We start from the raw sequence: 21,019 nt of genomic DNA on the forward strand, positions 1-21,019 counted from the left end.
GGAGACCTGGCTGGAGTCACTCAGCACACCCTGGATTCAAACTCACGACTCCAGGGGTGGTAGTCAGCGTCAATACTCGCTGAGCTACCCAGGCCACCCCCATACCATACACTTCTAATGCTTTTATATAAAGCTAATTATAATAACTACAGACCAACCCTAACCCTACCCCTAAAAGAAAACGTTTTGCATTTTTAGAATGAACCAAAAACATGATTTAATTTATTTACACATTTTTCCAATTGAGAACATCCCTAATATCAGATTTAGCCCACTTCAGCGAACAAAATTAGCCCCAAAGCATAGCTAAGCAAACCCCCACATACATACATACATGTGTATACACACACCTTCTTGTTGAGTTTAAGCCAAGTGGAAAAGCCTTTGGCATCCTGGTACTGCAGTCCAAAAAACCACACCTCCCTCAAACCAATGGTTTTCACCACCTATAAATATATCCAAACACATACACAAAAATCTTAACACCAAGATCAAATAAACATGCATATTTGAACAAACTGGTGTTTACACAAAAGTACAGTTATAAAACACTCATCCACTAAACAGAATTTGACATATGGTGTGTGTGTGTGTGGAAAGGGAAGAGAGGTTATTTCTTGTTGACTTTTAATAGAGTAACCTGAGAATGAGAGAGAAGGCTTAGAAGCTCAGATACACCCCCACAGACATCAACTATGTCGAGAAAAAAGGACTTGGAAGAGGGATGCTGTAAGAATTCTTGGAAGGACTGATGTAATTGACTGTTAGTATAATATTAGCACTATGATAGGTGGGATTACACGAAGATGCGCAGTAATAATCTATCTACAGCATTTTTTAGTAGTCGAGCTGCAGTCTTCATCTGTCTGTCCAAGTAAACAAGCCAAGCTACAATTATCGCGGTCTGTTAGTCTGATTGCACAAAAATCGGACATGTACGATTTCAGTTAGACTAAAGTGTTTACATAAGATTTTAAAATACTGAATTATTGTTTTAGTCCAACTGAAATCAAACTTTTAAAGTGCATGTAAATGTACTGACTGAAGAGTTTATGCACTTGCTTTTGTATTTTGCACTTTGGTATGGGTCCTGTCTCTTTAACATTTAAAAGCTTTTAAACATGTTTAAACTGCCCTCAACTAATAATTAAGCTGCGGTGTTCATGCAGGCAACATGAGTTTGAATCTGGCTTGCGACTTTTCCCAGTCCTGTTCTTGCCCCGGTATTTTGCCCTCTCTCTTAAACCTAAAAGTTGAGCAGAGTTAAACTTAATGCAAGTGAGCACTGCCGTGATACAGCGACTACCAAAGGGAGTGCACATAGTGGAGCTCAAATGATATGCCAAGAGAGCACCTCAGTCTTGTTTTATAAGTACAAATCCAATTCAATTCATCCCTACCCTCTTTAACTACTTATATATTTGCACATATCTGAATATTTTTCAATTCAATTAAAATATATTTGTTCTATACTTGTAATGAACAACTTTGTTGTATAATTTTTCCAGCATTTTTTATTCGATTATGTCATTAGCATTGCTTCATGTGATTGTAGTTTATTTCCTCACAGAAGATATTAACTGCAGTCTTGTACCTTTGTCTTTTTGTCAGATATTCAAATACTTTTTTGCTTCAAATTAAAAATTGTAATAATGCGGTTCCTTTGCGAACGTCCTGAGCCGTAACCTAGGCAACAGGGAATGGCACAGAATTGGTCACCTTGGTTTGACAAAGCCCTTCATTCCACCTGCCTGTCAACATCCTTCATCGGTTTCTTTTATCCAAGAGGACATCTTCAGCATTCTCTTACTGAACAAATGAGCGGACATCTTTTTTCTCAGTCTTTTTTTATTTAACATGAGACTTTCTCCAAGACACAGAGTGGTCAATTTCAAGGTTGGGTATATTTTTTTGTCACACTTCTTCATGACAAAATGGGAAGACAAGACTGAAAAAGGCTGATTAGTGTAGGTTTCACTTATTGAAGGCTTAGGAAAGTGCTAATGGGAATTCAGGGCCACAAACAGCAGATCATGTGTACTATATACATCCTCTACTATCTAATGGAGTCATACCACACTTCTATTGCTTTTATATAAAGCTAATTATAACAACTCCAGACCAACCCTTACCCTACCCCTAAAAATAAACTTTTTGCATTTTTAGAATTAACCAAAAAACATTATTTTATATATTAATGCATCCTTTTTCCAATTGAGAACATCCTTAATGTCCCCAAAAGGAGATTTTGTCAGATTAAGCTCAGTTCAGTAGACAAAATTAGCCCTAAAGTCTAGCTAAGCAAACCCAAATCAAAGTATATAGCAAACTAAAGTTTCTAATAATGTGGTTCCCCTTGGAGGTGGTTGGTTTGGTTCGTGGCTTAGAACTCTTATGAGGGATTTTATGAAATCCCTATGGAAGAAGGGAAACAAAAAATACTTCCGGTACAAAGACAGCTAAAAAAAGTGCACTCTATAGATAGGGTAACAAACACCAACTAGCACTGCCAACAGTACAGCAACTTGGTGACCTTTAGCTTTCAGGGAGGGGTGGAATGCTTAAGAAATGCTGTGAATGTGAGGACACTGAATCCTTCAAATGTGATCCACAGAGAAGACAGTCACCATTCCCAATCAGCAAAGTGTGAGTGAGTGTGTGTGTGAGTGTGTGTGTGTGTGTGTGTGTGTGTGTGTGTGTGTGTGTGTGTGTGTGTGTGTGTGTGTGTGAGACAGAAAATGTTAGTGAAGGTGTTGTGAAATGCTGGCTCAAGACTGGACCAACCAGACTGTGTTGCATCTGAAAATGATGTAAGAAAGTTAAACACAAACAGAAAGAGCATGAGAGTGAGGGAGAGATGAGCTGAAAAAAGCAAAGGGAGAGATAGAAAGAGACGAGGAGAGCATCTGTGTTTATATATGATTTGTAAACAGAGGGAGTGAAGATTCTCACGTACAAGTGATCCTTTCTCTGTCTCTAGTATCATGCTGTCTCACAGCTGGATGGTCAGCACAAGAGATTAAGGACAGTCAGCAGGAAGTTGTGAACAGTGTTAATTGTTTTAGTCTTTGTCCATGTGTTGGAGAGCCTGCGAATTGGTCTCCATCACAAGGTTTTAATGTGTTTAATGGACTTAATTATTATTTTACTCTAACTGAAATGGAAAATAATTTCACTCAGCAAAAATAACATTTTAGTTTTGGATAATATAGAAAACGAATAAAATCTGTGTCAGCACAAATTAATACAAGGTCACCTGTGCTTTCGCTTCATTGTCTGTGCAAATGTAAATGCAATATTTAAAATATGCAATATTACGTGTATGTTTTGGATATAGCGGATAAATCTTATTTCTTACACGGGTCTCTGGAATACTTGATTCTGATTAGTCAATGGCGCCTTCTAGTGGTCTGATATTTCTGAAAAACAACCGCACAGCCGAGCATTAAGACATATCAGACCTGTCATCTGGGTATTGCAAGTCATCTTTCCTGCTTCTGGGATCACTGTGCCATCTCTACAAGTAAACTAATAAAACAATTTCACCTCAAATCAATGTTTCATGGGCATTTACTTATTTATTTGGCAAGTGATCTTGTAGTTGGCTGGATAATGAGCAGTCAGACATCATTTTCACAAAATAAAGATCAACAGAAAACTGATGCAAACTAGAGGTGGAATTCAGCTGTACATAAAACAGTATGTTTTAATTCAATGTGTCTTTTCCATTTCATCTTCGCTATCATTGACGTAATAAAAAAAGATAAAAAAAATAAACCTGTCAACAAACAATTTGGTCTGTTTTTCCACTGATGAGATTAACACTGGTTGTGAAGCTCTTGCATTTAACTACAGAAATAAATTGATGGACTAAACTGGAATAAATTACAGGCCTGACTCCTTTCCGATCCCTATACCTTAGCTCAAACTGAAGACTAAATACTGTTGCAGTGATAGTCCTCAGCAACCTACACAACTGCCTGACGAATGAATGGTCTGTGTGTGTCAAATGTTTGTATGAGAAATTAAAGGTTACTCAGGCACAAAGCTGCCTATTATCAAGTTTAAGAAAGAGCAGCTTTATCAGCACGACAGAGTGACTAGTAGAGAGGAAGAGGGGAATGTACAGAATTACAGAATGAGGAAGAAACCGAGATATGCAGAAAGAGTCAGAAAGAGAGAGGATGGGTGGATGAAGGGAGAATTCCCCCTGAATAAGGATTTCCAGTTTGTGAAGTTTCTTAAATTTAACACACACACAGGTTCTGAATTTCAGCATTCAACGAAAGAAAGAAAGAAAGAAAGAAAGAAAGAAAGGAAGGGAGGAGGAACAGATAATGTAAGCAATGGAGATAATAACAGCAGCAGCAAAGTTCACCCATACATGCATAACAAAAATACACACATGCACACACACAAATGTGTGCGCACACACACCTGGTCAAATAACTGCTTCCCTGTGGTGCTGGGTTGGATGGCAAACTCCAGCTCTGCGTCCATCGTCGTCACACGAACACTGATCTGAAGACAAAAAAGACAAATTATAACAAATATGAGGGTATGAATGAATGAATGCACAAAAAAATTCCCTCTTTTTGATGGACAGCTTACACATCTTTAATAGTTTGTCTTATCTGGAAAATCCTAGAAAAACTCACAGACCACACTATAAAAGAGGCAGTATGTGTGTGTTCAGTTGGGTGTGAACAAGCAAGTTTATATGCTTTAGTGTGTGTGTGTGTGTGTGTGTGTGTGTGTGTTGTGTGTGTGTGTGTGTCTCAATCCGTGCTCCTAAGTGTGGCTTGCTATTTTAACATGATTGATCACGTTCTGGAAGTCTGGATAAGATAAAAACAATAGAAGGAAACGGCAAGAGGGAAGAATGGAAAAAGATCCCCCCCTTCTGTCTCTATTATTCCACCCCACCACTGCCTCCACCCCCACAGGATATGGGTGACCATGCCTTCCAGTAACCATGGAGACACACTGAACAAAGCTCACATCCTATTAGCTGTACAACTACAGCCAATCAGAGCACACTTCCTATTAATAACAAATCATTCAGCAAATTATGTCATATTATTTCTCATTATGGTGCGACTCCAGCCATTCACAATTATGCATTTGAAATGCCAGATGAAAGTGTCCATTACTAATTACTTATCAGAAGATAATGTGATTTTGATTATAGGAAGTGGCTTATTTAAAGTTACCACTATACGTTTTATTTTATTCTTGTTTTAATAACTACAGCAATTGAAAATTAACTACAGTTCATGTGAAATACTGGTTGCCTAAGGAAAACTACTCATTCCTATGTTTTATTATTACAGACTGATTGACATGGTGATGAACATATAAAGCTTTTTATAAGTGTTTTAATAGGTTTTGACTGTGTGTGAGTGAGTGTAGGGGTGAAGGATGCAAGCAAATAATTTTCATTAAAAAGAAATTAAAAAAAAAATCTAAAAAAAAAGTCAGTGGAGATTAAAAAAAAAATAAAAAATTACCAGCCAGTCAGATTACTTACCTTCCATTTTTGTGGATTTTACAGATATATGAGGCAAACAAACAATACTGTAGGTCTATGCATGTTTAAAGGAATGTTCTGGGTTCAATACAAGTTAAGCTCAATCAACAGCATTTGTGGCATAATGTTGATTACCACAAAAATTAATTTGGACTCGTTCCTCCTTTTCTTTAAAAAAAAAAAAAAGCACAAATCGAGGTTACAGTGAGGCACTTACAATGGAAGTGAATGGGGGCTGATCTGTAAACTTTAAAATACTCACCGTTTCAAAAGTATAGCCACAAGACATAAAGGATATGAGTGTAAACATGATTTTACTGTGATAAAATCACTTACAAATCTTTTCTGTGTAAAGTTATAGCCATATTTACATACAGTATTTATTGTCCCCATTCCCCATTGTAAGTGCTTCACTGTAACCTCGATTTTTGCTTTTATAAATTTTTTTAAAGAAAACGAGTCAAAATTTTTGCGGTAATCACCATTATGCCACAAATGCTGTAGATTGAGCTTAACTTGTATTGAACCCAGAACATTCATTTAAAAGTGAACTGCATTTTTAAAGAATTGTATTGTTTTATTATTCATGAAATATTCAATTGCCAGATAGTCCAAATAGAATCATTTTTCAGATTATTCACTTATTACAACAAAAACTAAATTTGTATTTTAAAGTACATGTTGTCATATGAACAACCAGTAAGTAACACTCATGAGCCTAAAGTACACACAGCACAGTAGCAATTACTGGTTTACTTGGAGTGAGTCAATTAATTCAGTCAGCTCCAATGGATTAATAAGTCTTTTTGATTCACTAAAGAGCCGGCTCATAGAGTCATGTGTTGGGAATCGGACAACAGTTGTTGATTCACTAAAAAGAACTGGCTCAAAATAATCATTTGTTTGTAAATCAGATTACACTGTCACTTGTTATATCTTAAGCTGTAGGTTCAGAAGAACCGGCTCAAAATACTTTTTTTGGGGGGAATCAGTCCCAAAAAGTAGGTAGTGCTTTATGTCTCATCTCGTGCTGTAGATTCAGTAGCAGTGTTGCTGTGGCTTTTAATAGTAATACAGGAAACACTGTCTGAGTATTTTAGTCTGGTTTCCTGTCCGCATCACCCGAATAATGCACGTTCAAGAACCGTTAAGGAAACCGAACATCATGAAAATCATTCGGTTTATATTATAATGCAATCATTACCGGAAAATTTGTATGTGTGGTTGTGGGTAAATGTTATTTTGTATTTTTTTATTTTATCCCCTTTTCTCCCCAATTTTGGAATGCCCAATTCCCACTACTTATTAGGTCCTCGTGGTGGCACGGTTACTCACCTCAATCCGGGTGGCGGAGGACAAATCTCAGTTGCCTCCGCTTCTGAGACCGTCAATCCGCGCATCTTATCACGTGGCTTGCTGTGCATGACACCGCAGAGACTCACAGCATGTGGAGACTCACGCTACTCTCCGCGATCCACGCACAACTTACCACGCGCCCCATTGAAAGCGAAAACCACTTAATCGCGACCACGAGGAGGTTATCCCATGTGACTCTACCCTCCCTAGCAACCGGGCCAATTTGTTTACTTAGGAGACCTGGCTGGAGTCACTCAGCACACCCTGGATTCGAACTCGCGACTCCAGGGGGGTTAGTCAGCGTCAATACTCGCTGAGCTACCTAGGCCCCTGGTTGTGGGTAATTAAAACTTATTCGCACATCCACTGCAAATCCATGAGTGGTCTTCCCTTCATCCCGATGGCATGAACGCTCATGAGCATTACTTTCATCTTGCATCGAGATCCACTGGTGCGCAAGAAATCCGCTCACCACACCAGAGAACTGCCGCTTCAGGGAGAGTTTGTAATATGCCAAACTCTACTTTTAGCTTTCAGTACACGAGCAATGATGTCATCTTAAATATTTACGATTACAGTTGGAAAATGGCAACTTAATTTACAAAGTATACAAACAGTGCTGATTTATTAAACGTTTGCTTACCCAGCTACAGAACTGTCACAATGAATGCGTGCAATCATCATTTGAAGTCTGGATTAAAAGCACTGAATTCACCTTCGCTCACCATGCGCCAGTGGACACACAGCGTTTGAGACTATTGATGAGCAGTGAGACGACAAGCTAATAAGAGCTGTTCTATGTAAACACTGACTGTTACTGACTTACAGTAGGTCTACAGAGCCCCCTTGAGGACAAAACTAGAATTGTTTAAATTTATTTTATAAGCTGACATAAACTGATAGAACACAAAAACCACCCGCCAGAGTGGCCTGTGACTGAAAATTTAACATCATTTGGCGCTTTTGTGGTTTTTTTTACCTTGCGCTCATTACTACCAAAAAAAAGAGCGATGACGCAAGACAACTGCATTTTCATAAGTTTTGAAATGATTGGATTTCTCTTTGCTTTTGACATCAAAATCTAAACAGGCATGTGCACAACTCTTGCGCACATTGGAAAATTCAGTAATAATGCTGTTGAGGGGGTTTACATGCAACCTGAACTCATCTTCATCGGTTTATGCTTAAACCGTTTATGACCTTACTGTGAAAAAGGAAAACTGTTTAAGGTGTTTACATGATGACACATGTAGGCATGGGCAGGGGTCTTGCCCACCCAAACAAACATTTGGCAAACACGGTTTAAAATAAATTATTAAATGTTTTACAATTTGTGCATTGGTTAAAAGCAATTTAGGGGCCTGCTGTGTTACAAACATTGAGGGTGTGCTGTTGACTGCCTCAACCAATCACAAAATAGCATCAGAAATGTGTAGTATTTTTCTATTTTTGTCACTGGCCGAAAGCAACAACACACTCAAGAGGCGGCTGCTGCAATTAAGAACGGTAATAAGATATATTTTTTTGCCCAATGCATAGGTTTTTAATGCTCATAAAGAAGCCTGGTGGTGTCTCCAGCAGTGACGGTTGTACCACAGGCTCCCTCTTCCCGCTTATCAAATATTTCCTCTCCCTCCACTTCAGCTCCCCAAAATCATGCTGCGGGTGTTCACGAAATACTGGACTTGAATTGTAAAGCACCATCCCAGCCAATGTTAACTTGGTACCGTTTGCGAACATGGTTGGATGCAGTGTTTTGCGGGATGTGTGCTTCCGTTTCCTCTGTTGAAAGTTTGGTGTCGCTGACGAGAGAGATGTCTTCACTTCGCATCTTACATCTCTTTATATTCAGCTTTTTACTGTGCTGTGATAGTTTGTTGTTTATTGTTTGTATTTGCACTTTAAACTACTCCATTTTTGCCATGAAAATAACCTTTGGTGCTGACATGGGATTACTTTCCATCCATCCATGCATCCATCTTAATTCCTATATATTTACCTAAATTACTTTGCACGTTTAGTTTCACTTGTTAAAATAATACCCTTTACCTTACAAAGGCCAAAGCAAACTCAGTAACTACATCAACACTGAAACTGAGAAAAATGGCTAGAATTGTTTGGATTTTGTAGTTACTTCATTTTCACAAAGTTTTCTCCAAATCTTACCATATGAGAGAAACTCGCCTGTCACAGGACAGATCATAGTATAATCACCTGATTTCAGTCATGACTCAATTTTGCGTTTTGCCTTTGTTGGACAGTATAATTGTTGATTACATTTCAATTTAACCAATTAAACAGAAATGTCAAAGAAAGATTCATGATCACCTAATATTATATCATTACTCTTTTAAACAGTTCCCATCTGTGTTTAAATTTTAGGTTCTTAATCTTTTATGTTTTTAATCTCCCCATCTAATATCTCTTTCCTTGTTTACATCCTTGATATTATTTCTCCCCACTCCATCCTTGCATCCGTGGGGTGTCTGATTTATCTTTGTAATTTGCTTTAAGGCTACAGTTCTAATTACTCTGAAAGTCTATTGCTGTCACTTATTTCATAGTAAATGCGGTAGTATATCAAGTAGGGGTGGGTAAAAATATTGTTTTTCCGTTTAATTGCGATCTCGATATCGATTCTTAAATCCCAAGAACGATCTTTAACTAAATCTTTAACTGTAAATCTTTAACTTTTTTTGGACTCAAGATGGCGCCGAGTATGGCTGCTGCGTTGCGAGCTCCGACACAACATAGCAATGTTTTGTTTGTTTTGTTTACAATTCTTATGTTTTTTGTCTTGGATGTTGTCTGCCTTATTGTCCACGACAGACAAACACTTTTGGACATTGGTTCAGCGATCTCACACCGAAAACCGGACTTCATATTCCTCAATGCCGACCCGCTGTTTACAAACACGCCAGCGGAGCCCTTTGTCTGGGCAGCACGGCCGCGGAAACGCAAGAGGAAAAGGGGAAACAGAGCCGGCGTTCTCATCAGAGTAAGACGCCGTGCAAATCGACCCCCGCTACCCAGTATTCTACTAGCAAATGTTCAGTCTCTGGATAACAAGCTCTGCGAGCTGAAAGCGCGGATCTCTTTCCAACGAGAGACGAGGGACTGCTGCATTATCTGCCTAACAGAAACTTGGATGTCTGCGGAGATTCCAGACTCAGCCATTGAACCCGCAGGGTTCTCCATGCACCGAGCGGACAGAGCGAAAGACCTCTCAGGTAAAACTAGTGGAGGTGGTGTATGTTTTATGATCAACAAATCCTGGTGTGATCAGAGGAACGTACATTCCATCAAGTCTTTCTGTTCTCCTGATCTGGAATTTCTTATGCTTCTGTGTCGACCATTCTGGCTACCGAGGGAATTCACAGCGGTCATTATCACAGCTGTGTACATCCCGCCACAAGCCGACACAGACACGGGCACTCAAGGAACTGTACGGGATTATAAGTGAGCAGGAAACCGCGCACCCTGAGGCCGCGTTCATTGTGACCGGGGACTTTAATAAAACCAGTTTAAAATCAGTCGCACCAAAATATCATCAGCACATTAGTTTCAACACACGAGGGGACCGGGTTTTGGATCATTGCTACTTTCCGTTCCGGGGTGGCTACAAATCCCTCCCCCGCCCACCATTTGGCAAATCGGACCACTCTTCCATTCTGCTTCTGCCCGCTTACAGGCAGAAATTGAAACAGGAAGCACCCACCCTCAGAACGATCCAGTGCTGGTCGGACCAATCAGACTCTACGCTACAGGACTGTTTTGATCACACGGACTGGGAGATGTTCCGGTCCGCCTCTGATGACGACATCGAGCTTTACGCTGATAGCGTAATGTGTTTCATCAGAACGTGCGTAGAGGAAGTAATTCCGACCAGAACTGTGCGAATCTATCCGAATCAGAAGCCGTGGATCAATAGCGATGTTCGCGCGGCACTTAATGTGCGGACCTCTGCTTTTAATTCCGGGAACGCGGAGGAGCATAAACAAGCCAGTTATGCCCTCCGAAAAACTATCAAAACAGCAAAACACCAGTACAGGAGCAAGATTGAAGGACAGTTTAACACCACCAACTCTAGAAGCATGTAGCAGGGAATTAACATCATCACGGACTTTAAAGGGAATAAAAACTCCGCCATGAACACCGCTGCCTCTCTACCGGATGAGCTAAATATTTTTTATGCTCGTTTCGAGGGAAATAACACCGCCCTCGCGGAGAGAGCTCTCGCGGCTGAAGCTACAGAGGTTATTTCACTCTCCGTCTCTGTAGCGGATGTAACCCGATCCTTCCGACGGGTGAATATCCGCAAAGCCGCGGGTCCAGACGGCATTCCGGGCCGCGTCATCAGAGCGTGCGCGAACCAGCTGGCTGGTGTTTTTACGGACATTTTCAACCTTTCCCTCTCTTTGTCTGTGGTCCCCACATGCTTTAAAACATCCACCATTGTGCCTGTTCCAAAACAATCAAAAATAACTTGTTTAAATGACTGGCGTCCTGTTGCTCTGACCCCCATCATCAGCAAATGTTTTGAGAGACTAATCAGAGATTACATCTGCTCTGTCTTGCCACTCAATCTTGACCCGCTGCAGTTTGCTTACCGCAACAACCGCTCCACTGATGATGCCATTGCATCTACAATACACACTGCTCTCTCCCACCTGGAAAAAAAGAACACTTATGTGAGAATGTTGTTTGTAGACTACAGCTCAGCATTCAACACCATAGTGCCCTCCAAGCTAGATGAGAAACTCCGGGCTCTGGGCTTAAACAGCTCGCTGTGTAGCTGGATCCTGGACTTCCTGTCAAGCAGACGCCAGGTGGTTAGAATAGGCAGCAACATCTCCTCATCACTGATCCTCAACACTGGAGCCCCACAGGGCTGTGTTCTCAGCCCACTACTGTATTCCTTGTACACACATGACTGTGTGGCAACACATAGCTCCAATGCCATCATTAAGTTTGCTGATGACACGACGGTGGTAGGTCTGATCACTGACAATGATGAAACGGCCTACAGAGAGGAGGTGCACACTCTGACACACTGGTGTCAGGAGCACAACCTCTCCCTCAACGTCAGTAAGACAAAGGAGCTTGTGGTGGACTTCAGAAGAAAAGACAGAGAACACAGTCCCATCACCATCAATGGAGCACCAGTGGAGAGAGTCAGCAGCTTCAAGTTCCTGGGTGTCCACATCACTGAGGAACTCACATGGTCCGTCCACACTGAAGTCGTTGTGAAGAAGGCTCATCAGCGCCTCTTCTTCCTGAGACGGCTGAGGAAGTTTGGAATGAACCGCCACATCCTCACACGGTTCTACACCTGCACTGTAGAGAGAATCCTGACTGGCTGTATCTCCGCCTGGTACGGCAATAGCACCGCCCACAACTGCAAAGCACTGCAAAGGGTGGTGCGAACTGCCAAACACATCATCGGAGGTGAGCTTCCCTCCCTCCAGGAAATATATACAAGGCGGTGTGTGAAAAAAGCTTGGAGGATCATCAGAGACTCCAGCCACCCGAGCCATGGGCTGTTCTCACTGCTACCATCAGGTAGGCGGTATCACAGCATCAGGACCCGCACCAGCCAACTTCATGATAGCTTCTTCCCCCAAGCAATCAGACTTCTGAACTCTTGATCTCTCATGATCAATATACATCAGCACTGCACTTTATTACTCTTACTCTTATATCTCACACCGGACTGTCATAAATTATATTATTATTATATTATGTCTCTCTTAACAACTGACTATCAACCGACAGCCTGAATGTCAATACAGTACAATACTGTACATTCTATATTTATATATATATATATATATATATATATATATATATATATATATATATATATATATATATATATATATATATACACGTTTTTTTTTATATATATATATATATTTAAATTTTTAATTTTTATTGAATAATGTGTATCTATATAGTAAAAAACAAAAAAACAAAAACAGCGTATTGTATACTGTACAGTGTATGTTATTATTTGTATATTGTTGAGTGTAATTATGTGTATAACAGATGTTTAAATTGTGTTGTGTTAATTTGATGTTTATTGTAAATTGGTATATGTCTCATCACTGTCACAACTGCTATGTTGATTGGAACTGCACCCAAGAATTTCACACACCATTGCACTTGTGTATATGGCTGTGTGACAATAAAGTGATTTGATTTTGATTTGATTTGATTAAATGGGCAACCCTCTACTACGATGAAAAGAAATCACTTGCATTTGCAACCAAATTTTGCGCTGTGCGACTAAAGTGAATATATTTGGCAACTGTCTGGTAAATTTACATTTCACTCAACAGTAATTGTTTCATTTAATCATGAAGTGTTCAGCAGCGAGATCCTTTCACAGCGTGTTGAGAGTAAAAGTTGTTCCGTGTAATGTGTGTCCGAAGACGAGATCTACGCAACCCATTTATCATTGATTACGGTCTCTTTTAATATCCTTTCTGTTCTTTACAGTCAGTTGTTGATCAAAAACAACTACAAAAAATGACATTTAATTCTAATTATGCATCGCACAGATGAGGTAAAGCTATTTCAGTCCTCTCTAGTTAACATGCGCTCATTTTAAGGAGCTGTTTACAGAAATTTTGTTTTTTGTTAAAGAGACCGTACCGGTTTTAGCACGTGTTCAACAAATCAATGTAAATACTTGTAAATAGTACAAATTATGCAATTTAACAATAAATATGTAACAAAAATTATATATGAAATATAATCTTATTTATTGATTGAATACATTTATTTGTTCATTTTTTAAAAGCCAAAATGTGACCAAAATATAAAATATAATTAGTAAAATTAATATTTTCCTAATGTACTTAGTTAAAAGGTCCCCTGTATAATTAACAGCATTAGCTGGGATATAATTTATTTTATATGTAAGCAAAAGGGACATTATAACTGAAATAAATCCTTATGATATTGAATCAAATCGAGAGTTTGTGAATCGGAATCGAATCGGGAAACCTGTATCAATACCCAGCCCTTATAAGGAATGTCAAGCTCCTGAAGTTTGCAGACGACGCCACAGTCATTGGCCTCATCCGCGACGGTGACGAGTCTGCATGCAGGCGGGAGGTTGAACAGCTGGCTGTCTGGAGCGGTCACAACAACCTTGAGCTGAACACACTCAAAACAGTGAAGATGATAGTGGACTTCAGGAGAAATCCCCCTGCACTATCTCTATGTATGTCTGTTTATACTCTTACCTTGTTTTATATTCTGTGTCTTACTGTAATGTTCTGTGTGCACTTGCTTGTTTCTCCTATCGCCAAAATAAAATTCCTTGTGTATGTTGGAATTAAAGCTCATTCTGATTCTAATACCAAGAATAAGGTTATCAGGGCCCACTTCAATCTTATGATTATATACAATGTTTATATTTTTAATATGGGTAATAAGTGTCAAATATAGGTACAGTATAACAGGCCTTGTGAACTTAACAATTACGGCATGTTACGGCAATTACAGACATGAAAATAAGTATTCTGAGGATGAGAGCTCAAACACATCATCAGCCTGCGCTTGCTATGTATGTGTGTCAATAGAGCCACGCTATTCACTAACGTGCTGTGCATGCATACTATATATTAACTTATTAAGCACTGCCTTTTGCTATTCACAAAGCTAATCGCATGTCTTCAAGTATATAAATGAACAAAATGCACGATTCATTTGGACTGCTTAAATGATGCTTTTGTGGTTCTTTTATGTCATTTTTTGAGCTTGACAGTAACGAACATGACTAACACACAGTATCAGATTTGCACAGGTCTTGTCGGACCAATACCCGATCAGTCTAAAAACATCAGTATCGGAGCCACTACCGATCCAGGTATCGTTGCATCCCTAATCATAACTTCTCATCAGGGAAATAGCCTCTGGAAAAGGCTGTATGTGTGAAAGCAACTTATATTAAACTAATTTTGGCAAAAACAATCTACCATGCATCGCTTAGAATTGCTTTAGGTCTTTAAGCTGTGACCGAGAAAGTCCCAGTCATCTTTTGCAAACTGTGTGCCATATCATAACTAAATGTCCTGGAAAAACACATCCACACACTTCCTCACAATCCTTCATATCCTCACTCAGCATCACTACCTCATCTCCACACAATTCCTCACTACTAAACCTGAGATGCTTTAATTGATCTTCAGAATCCCCATCCATTTCACACTACCCTATTCCTTTATATCCACTCCCAGCCTCACGCAAGTTCTCACATGGACTTGCGAGTCACTGTGAACAAGATTCTCTCATAGCGCTTTCACTGAAAAATGACTTCAATTTCAGGTTACTGCTCACCAAAACCTGTCGTACACCTTCAGAAGGCTTGGAATATAATGCATGAGTCGCATAGGCTATTTTTATGATATCTCTGGGTCTTTTTATAAGCTTTAAAGTGAGGCACTATAAACTGAAATTGTATTGAAAAGATGGGCCGTGATATTCATTAAAACATCTCCTTTTGTGTTCTACGGAAGAAAGTAAGTTATACAGATTTGGAACATTAGGGGAAGTAAATAACAGGATTTTCATTTCAAGGTGTCCCTTTAAGGCAAATCACTTCACTCAGTGGCCATCTTGGCAATACCAAAGTCTCTTTCAAGGCAAGTCAGTCCACTCAGCAGCCATCTTTGGAATTAGCCATCTTTGGCCATATCCTGGGCAGGCTGGGCAGCTAATTTCAATGTAAACAAGTGGCATAAAGGTACAGTTCCTCTCTACTTGAGTGGGGAAAGACTGAAATCTCCAAAATGGTTGGTCAACTGAAATCTCCAAAACAGCTGGTCAAGATTATGATCAAAGAACATATTTAAAATCAGCAGTAAAATCTGACAACAATGGTATCATAAATTGTGCTTCTTTAGCTCAGATCATGTTAAAAAACACTATTTTACAGGCTGGTTCAGCTAATGCGCATGCACATTCTATGGTTGACTGACAGGCTATGTCTGGACCTAAAAGGTGATTGGCTCTTTTATCTGAAAGGTGGGACTTCCTTTTCTATATCCGTTGGCCGTTCCAATTTCTCCTATTTATTTTAATAGCAGTGGCCCATCTCTGCTAAACTGTCTCTGGCAATACTCTTGGCAATTATATCAGCCATGTCCTATGTGGGCAACAGGGGCGGACTGGGAAGAAAATTCGGCCTGGGATTTTACATAAAAACTGGGGGGGGCTGTTCTTTTTCTGCATATCGCTGCCCCCTTCCGCATATTGCGGCGCCATTTTGTGGCACCTTCTGCATAACGCAGCGGCCCATGCAGCCCCATTTCGCGGCCGGCCCGCCAAGAAAAGTCCCGGTTGTCCCAGTGGCCAGTCAGCGGACTGGTGGGCAATACAAGTACAGCTCATAACTATTTAAGTGTGGAAAGACAGAAATCTCCTTCTCCTCCTACTGTCACACACCACCTCATATCCAGAAAGGCACACACTAGTGACATACAGTACATACACATTAATTTGGTGTATCATCAGAGTGAGGAATGTTGTTAGTGACATCACTTTTTAGATATTTAGCACATAAAGTGATGTTCAGATTGTGAAATGCGAGCAGAGAAAAGTTGAAATTGCTGGATTGTGAAATAGTGTGTATGAAACCCAGGTGTTTCATACATGTCTTGAGTTTTTGAAATGTGTGTGTTCACTGGTGATATCAACCAAGCAATCTGTCAATGACATTAGTATGACATGATTCATTTGGTTTTAGCTTTAGTGTGTGTGTGTGTGTGTGTGTGTTCCTAGTTCTGCGGTTTCACAAGCTTACATCAGCCATTTGGAACAGAAAGAGTACAAGCAGAACTTTCTCAAGGACTGTACCAATATTCCACTCTTTACCACTTTGCTCTCAGTCTGGGAGTACTCAAACTCCTTTAAGCATATCCTCTCTCAGAAATGGCAGGTTTTTGTGTTTGTGAAAGTATGTGTGGAATTGTATTGGTAGGTTAATTGACTCTCTCAATCCTGAAGTGGTTTCACAGGGTAAAAATAGTTAATGGCTTCATGAAACAGGAACTAAGTATGAGTAGTTCTGCCTGGCCAGGGTGTGCATGTGAAGGGTGTGGTCTTCCCAGAGTTCCTCTACATCTATTCTTAGAACATTCACCATGCCTTTTCTCAGACACACTCACCCAGAACAATGACACTATGGCTGGGCGATAGGATGATGTAATCAGATATCGACGATGTATTATAAAGATCCCGATGCCGATTGCGAACAGACGATGATCGACAATATTGGGAAATGGCAAAACCATGGATCTGGGAACATGCCAAATATATTAAACAGTGGCCAGGGTGTGAAACTAGCACTCACCACCTGCCAAATGCGACAAGGCTGAATCCAGTTCGCAAGCTCCTCGTCCAAATGCGTGTATTTCATGCACGGGTAATTTTGCTCATCTACCCGCAACATGCGGGCGACGTCTCGGAGTAACACATGACAAGAAATTCTGTTAGTCACAAAGACATGCACTTGAAGAAACACACTTTATTATATTTTTAAGAACAGACAAAAGAAAAGCCGTCGCTGCTCGTGTCTGATACGCTGATTGTTCAGAGGCGTGCAGCACGAGCCTGTCAACAGGCGCATGTAAAGAGTTTTCACTCTTTTTTCTCTGTTTCATTCATCTGAAAACTGTTTGCAAGAATAATGTCATCTATGAGAATGCTGCAAATGCTCATGAGGTGCTGTGCGTTTAGTTCGCTTTATTTCCATGCGTTGGCATGCATTGTGAACGCAACTCTGCAGGTTCAGTAATATACATCTTTGTATTAAAGAAACAAAGATGAAAGTGAATAAATCATAAAATAATACAAGACACATTCACCTTGAACCTAAAATTGAGTTCTATTTTATTTTCTTTAGGCAGCATTAACTGTATTACCAAAATGCAATACAAACACAAATTCGATAAGAACACACATTTGGCAGCATTATTTAGGGAACACAAGGGAATTTATAGGCTTTATTATTGTGATTATTATCTTTACATTTATGATTGTCTTTAGTTCTTAATCTGTAGGCTATTAGTAATTTTCCATCTGTGTTGATGGATGCTTTCGTGATGGCAATGGAACCGTTGGAGACTGTACATTTTTAAATAAGGTGGTTAAATAAGATTTTTGGATCACTTCGTTATTTTATTGCTTTTTTCGTATAAAGTGCAATTTGAATTTAGAAATGTGTTTTAAGTTTTTCGTGTTTCAATAAATGAATTACATTTTTAAAGCAAAATCAATAAAGCAAAAAAATTCACCAACCCTTGGCAGGGGGGCTGACGATGTAATCGGATATCCTGATGCTTTTTAAGGCGATTATCGATAAAATCATTTTTACATATCATCCAGCCCTAAATAACACTCAGAAATGTACACAATTACACATAGAACCTGTAAAGAATAGGTCTAAACATAGCATTTACACTTATTTTCATCAGATGTTTTCTTTCTAAAGCAACTTTCGATAAAGTGCATATATTAGCTCTGTTCCAAAACAGTAAGCATCACAGGTGGAGTCCTGACGTGAAGGCAGTTCCAAAAGGTAGGCAGCAATATTATGCTACCTTCTAAGATAACTTATTTTGGCCAAATACTAAGGTAACATCCCACGTATCCTCTGGCGAAAAGACAATGCCCATTATGATGCACTCAGTGAAAAACTTCATCCAAGTTGGCATGATATTAATAAAAATTGTTTCATTGAATTAAAAATTGACTATTGGCTACCCAATATTTGTGTGTTGTATAAAATGTTTATGCTTATTAAAAGGATCATGTTGTTAGCTTTAGTAACATGCGTACATCAAACTCTATTAGAATAAACTGTGAATGTCTCCTGTGGCCTCACGTGAGCTATTTGTAGGGATGGGAACTGAAAGGAATTTACTGATTCCTATTCCAATTCCAATTACCTTAATGGTTTAATACTTATGAAGAAGAATTATTTGGAAACAGGAAATGTAATTTTTATTATCAGTATAACCAGACAGTTGTCAGTACAACCAGTCAGTAACTGCACTGCCACTGAAGTCTGACAAGCCTTAAATAGAACATTACAGAACACAATCAGTAATTCATTTCATTTCGAGTCATAACTTGCGTATAATTCTGTGACCGCTCAGACTGATCTAAAAGTGTTTTTAATTGACTAAAAATAAAGAGTAATTTGTTCGGGAACAGCACTAAGCTGGTCATGCAGTATGTTTTTGATTCACTAAAAAGAACTGCCTCATACAAGTCATTTGTTCAGATATAGGACTGTCCTGCTCGCACAGTGTGTTACAGGTTGTAAATTTAGTATGGGTGAGCGCTTCCGCTGAATTGCACTGTAGGAAACACTGATTGTTTACATGCACGTTCTTATGCAGATTATGCTTAATAAACCGACAACTTGTGCTGTCATGTAAAGCATTAAACGGCATTCCTTTATCGGTGTACAGTCATAAACAGTGTAAGAAAAAAACAAAACAATCGACACGGGTAGATTTTTTTCCCATTAAGCCGACTTCACATTGCATGTTAACACCTTAAACGGCATTCTTACCGGCTTCTTCTTGTGTGCATGCCTCTTCATGGTATGATGTCGAAAGTGGAGAATAACACAATTATTTCAAATGTAAACTCGGATTTCTTGCTTTTTCTGATTTTTATAAAAAGCAGATCTTTGGGAGTAGCCAGCCTATTGGTGTTCATGTAAATGGGCTCACTGTCAGAGTATTTTAGTACAGTGTTTCCGTCCATATTGGTGGAAAATAGCACATCCTAGAACCGTAACAGAACCGAAAGTCATGAAAATCATACGGTTCCAGTATTCTTTTTATTTTATTTTTTAAAGGAACCAGTTCTGAACAACCATCGGTTCCCAATCCTTGCTATCTGTGTGAAACGCAAAAACGCAGCCTATGTAGAGCATTCCAAATCAGTCACTTATATGAGCCTACACATCTCACACTCCTACAGACAAAACACTTTACCTTGAAACAAGTATACAAACCATGAACTACTCCACAAAATAAGCTAATTAGGCACAATCTATCTTTTTAAACCCCAATATAGTTTAGACAGCACACACTAACCACAATTATTTATTATTATTATTATTTTTTTTTATCTCATTCACGTGTACATACACAGCACAAGCTTGTGACAGAGTCTGTAGGCCTGAAAAATGCACTCAAACTGGGACAAAATGGCTGCCATCTCTAGTGGCCAGATGAGAAGAGATAAAAGCCCACAACTGCTGTATATCTCTGTTTATTTAAATGTTACCCACATCTCTCAACTCTCAGCCAGCCTCTCCCCATTTCTCTCTCTCTCTCCTATACATGCTCTCTTTCTCCTGCCTTTGGTTGTCTGATTAAAGATAATGACTCTACATACCCCAAAAATTATTGTGACAGCAGAATCTGACTGCAGTCATGGCTAATCCTCCTTTTACAGAACTGACTTTCAGAAGACTAATTTACTTGCTGTCCATGGCTGAAATGGAAAAGTGATCAATCATGACATCAATAAGACATCACTTGCTTGTCTTTTTTCTCTCACTGCAGTTAAAGGGATAGTTGACCCAAAAATGGAAATTTACTCATCCTTATGCCATCCCAGATATCTGACTTTCTTATGCTGAAAAAATATGAAGATTTTTAGAAGAATAATTCAGCTCTGTAGGTCCTCACAATGCAAGTGAATGGTGACCAAAACTTTGTAGCTTTATAAAGCACACAAAGGCAGCATAAAAGTAATCCAAAAGACTCCAGTGATTAAATCAATACCTTTAGAAGCAATATGACAGGTATGGCTGAGAAATGGATCAACATTTAAGTCCTTTTTTACTATAAATTCTCATCCCTGCCCAGTAGGTGGCGATATGTACGAAGAACGCGAATCACCAAAACAAAAGAAGAATGTGAAAGTGAAGATTGATCGTAAAAAAGGACTTAAATATTGATCTGTTTCTCACCCACACATATCATATCGCTTCTGAAGATATGGATTTAACCACTAGAGTCTTATGGATTACTTTTGTGCTGCCTTTATTTGCTTTTAGAGCTTCAAAATTTTGGCACCCATTCACTTGCATAGTGA

At 39.2% G+C, this 21,019-nt stretch overlaps 1 protein-coding gene across 1 annotated transcript in view; it reads right to left on the reverse strand.

Annotated features, from left to right (window-relative positions):
- LOC127438806 (moesin) overlaps positions 1-21,019 on the reverse strand; it is a 39,735-nt gene that overhangs the window by 12,650 nt on the left and 6,066 nt on the right. The window contains exons 2-3 of the mRNA XM_051694662.1: positions 4,438-4,521; positions 351-446 (exon numbers count right to left, since the gene is read on the reverse strand). Of these exons, the coding sequence (XP_051550622.1) occupies positions 351-446; positions 4,438-4,521 (180 nt within the window). The remainder of the gene's footprint in view (positions 1-350; positions 447-4,437; positions 4,522-21,019) is intronic.

This window comes from Myxocyprinus asiaticus, chromosome 4 (assembly GCF_019703515.2).
Source record: "Myxocyprinus asiaticus isolate MX2 ecotype Aquarium Trade chromosome 4, UBuf_Myxa_2, whole genome shotgun sequence".
In the NCBI taxonomy this organism is placed as follows: Eukaryota; Metazoa; Chordata; class Actinopteri; order Cypriniformes; family Catostomidae; genus Myxocyprinus; species Myxocyprinus asiaticus.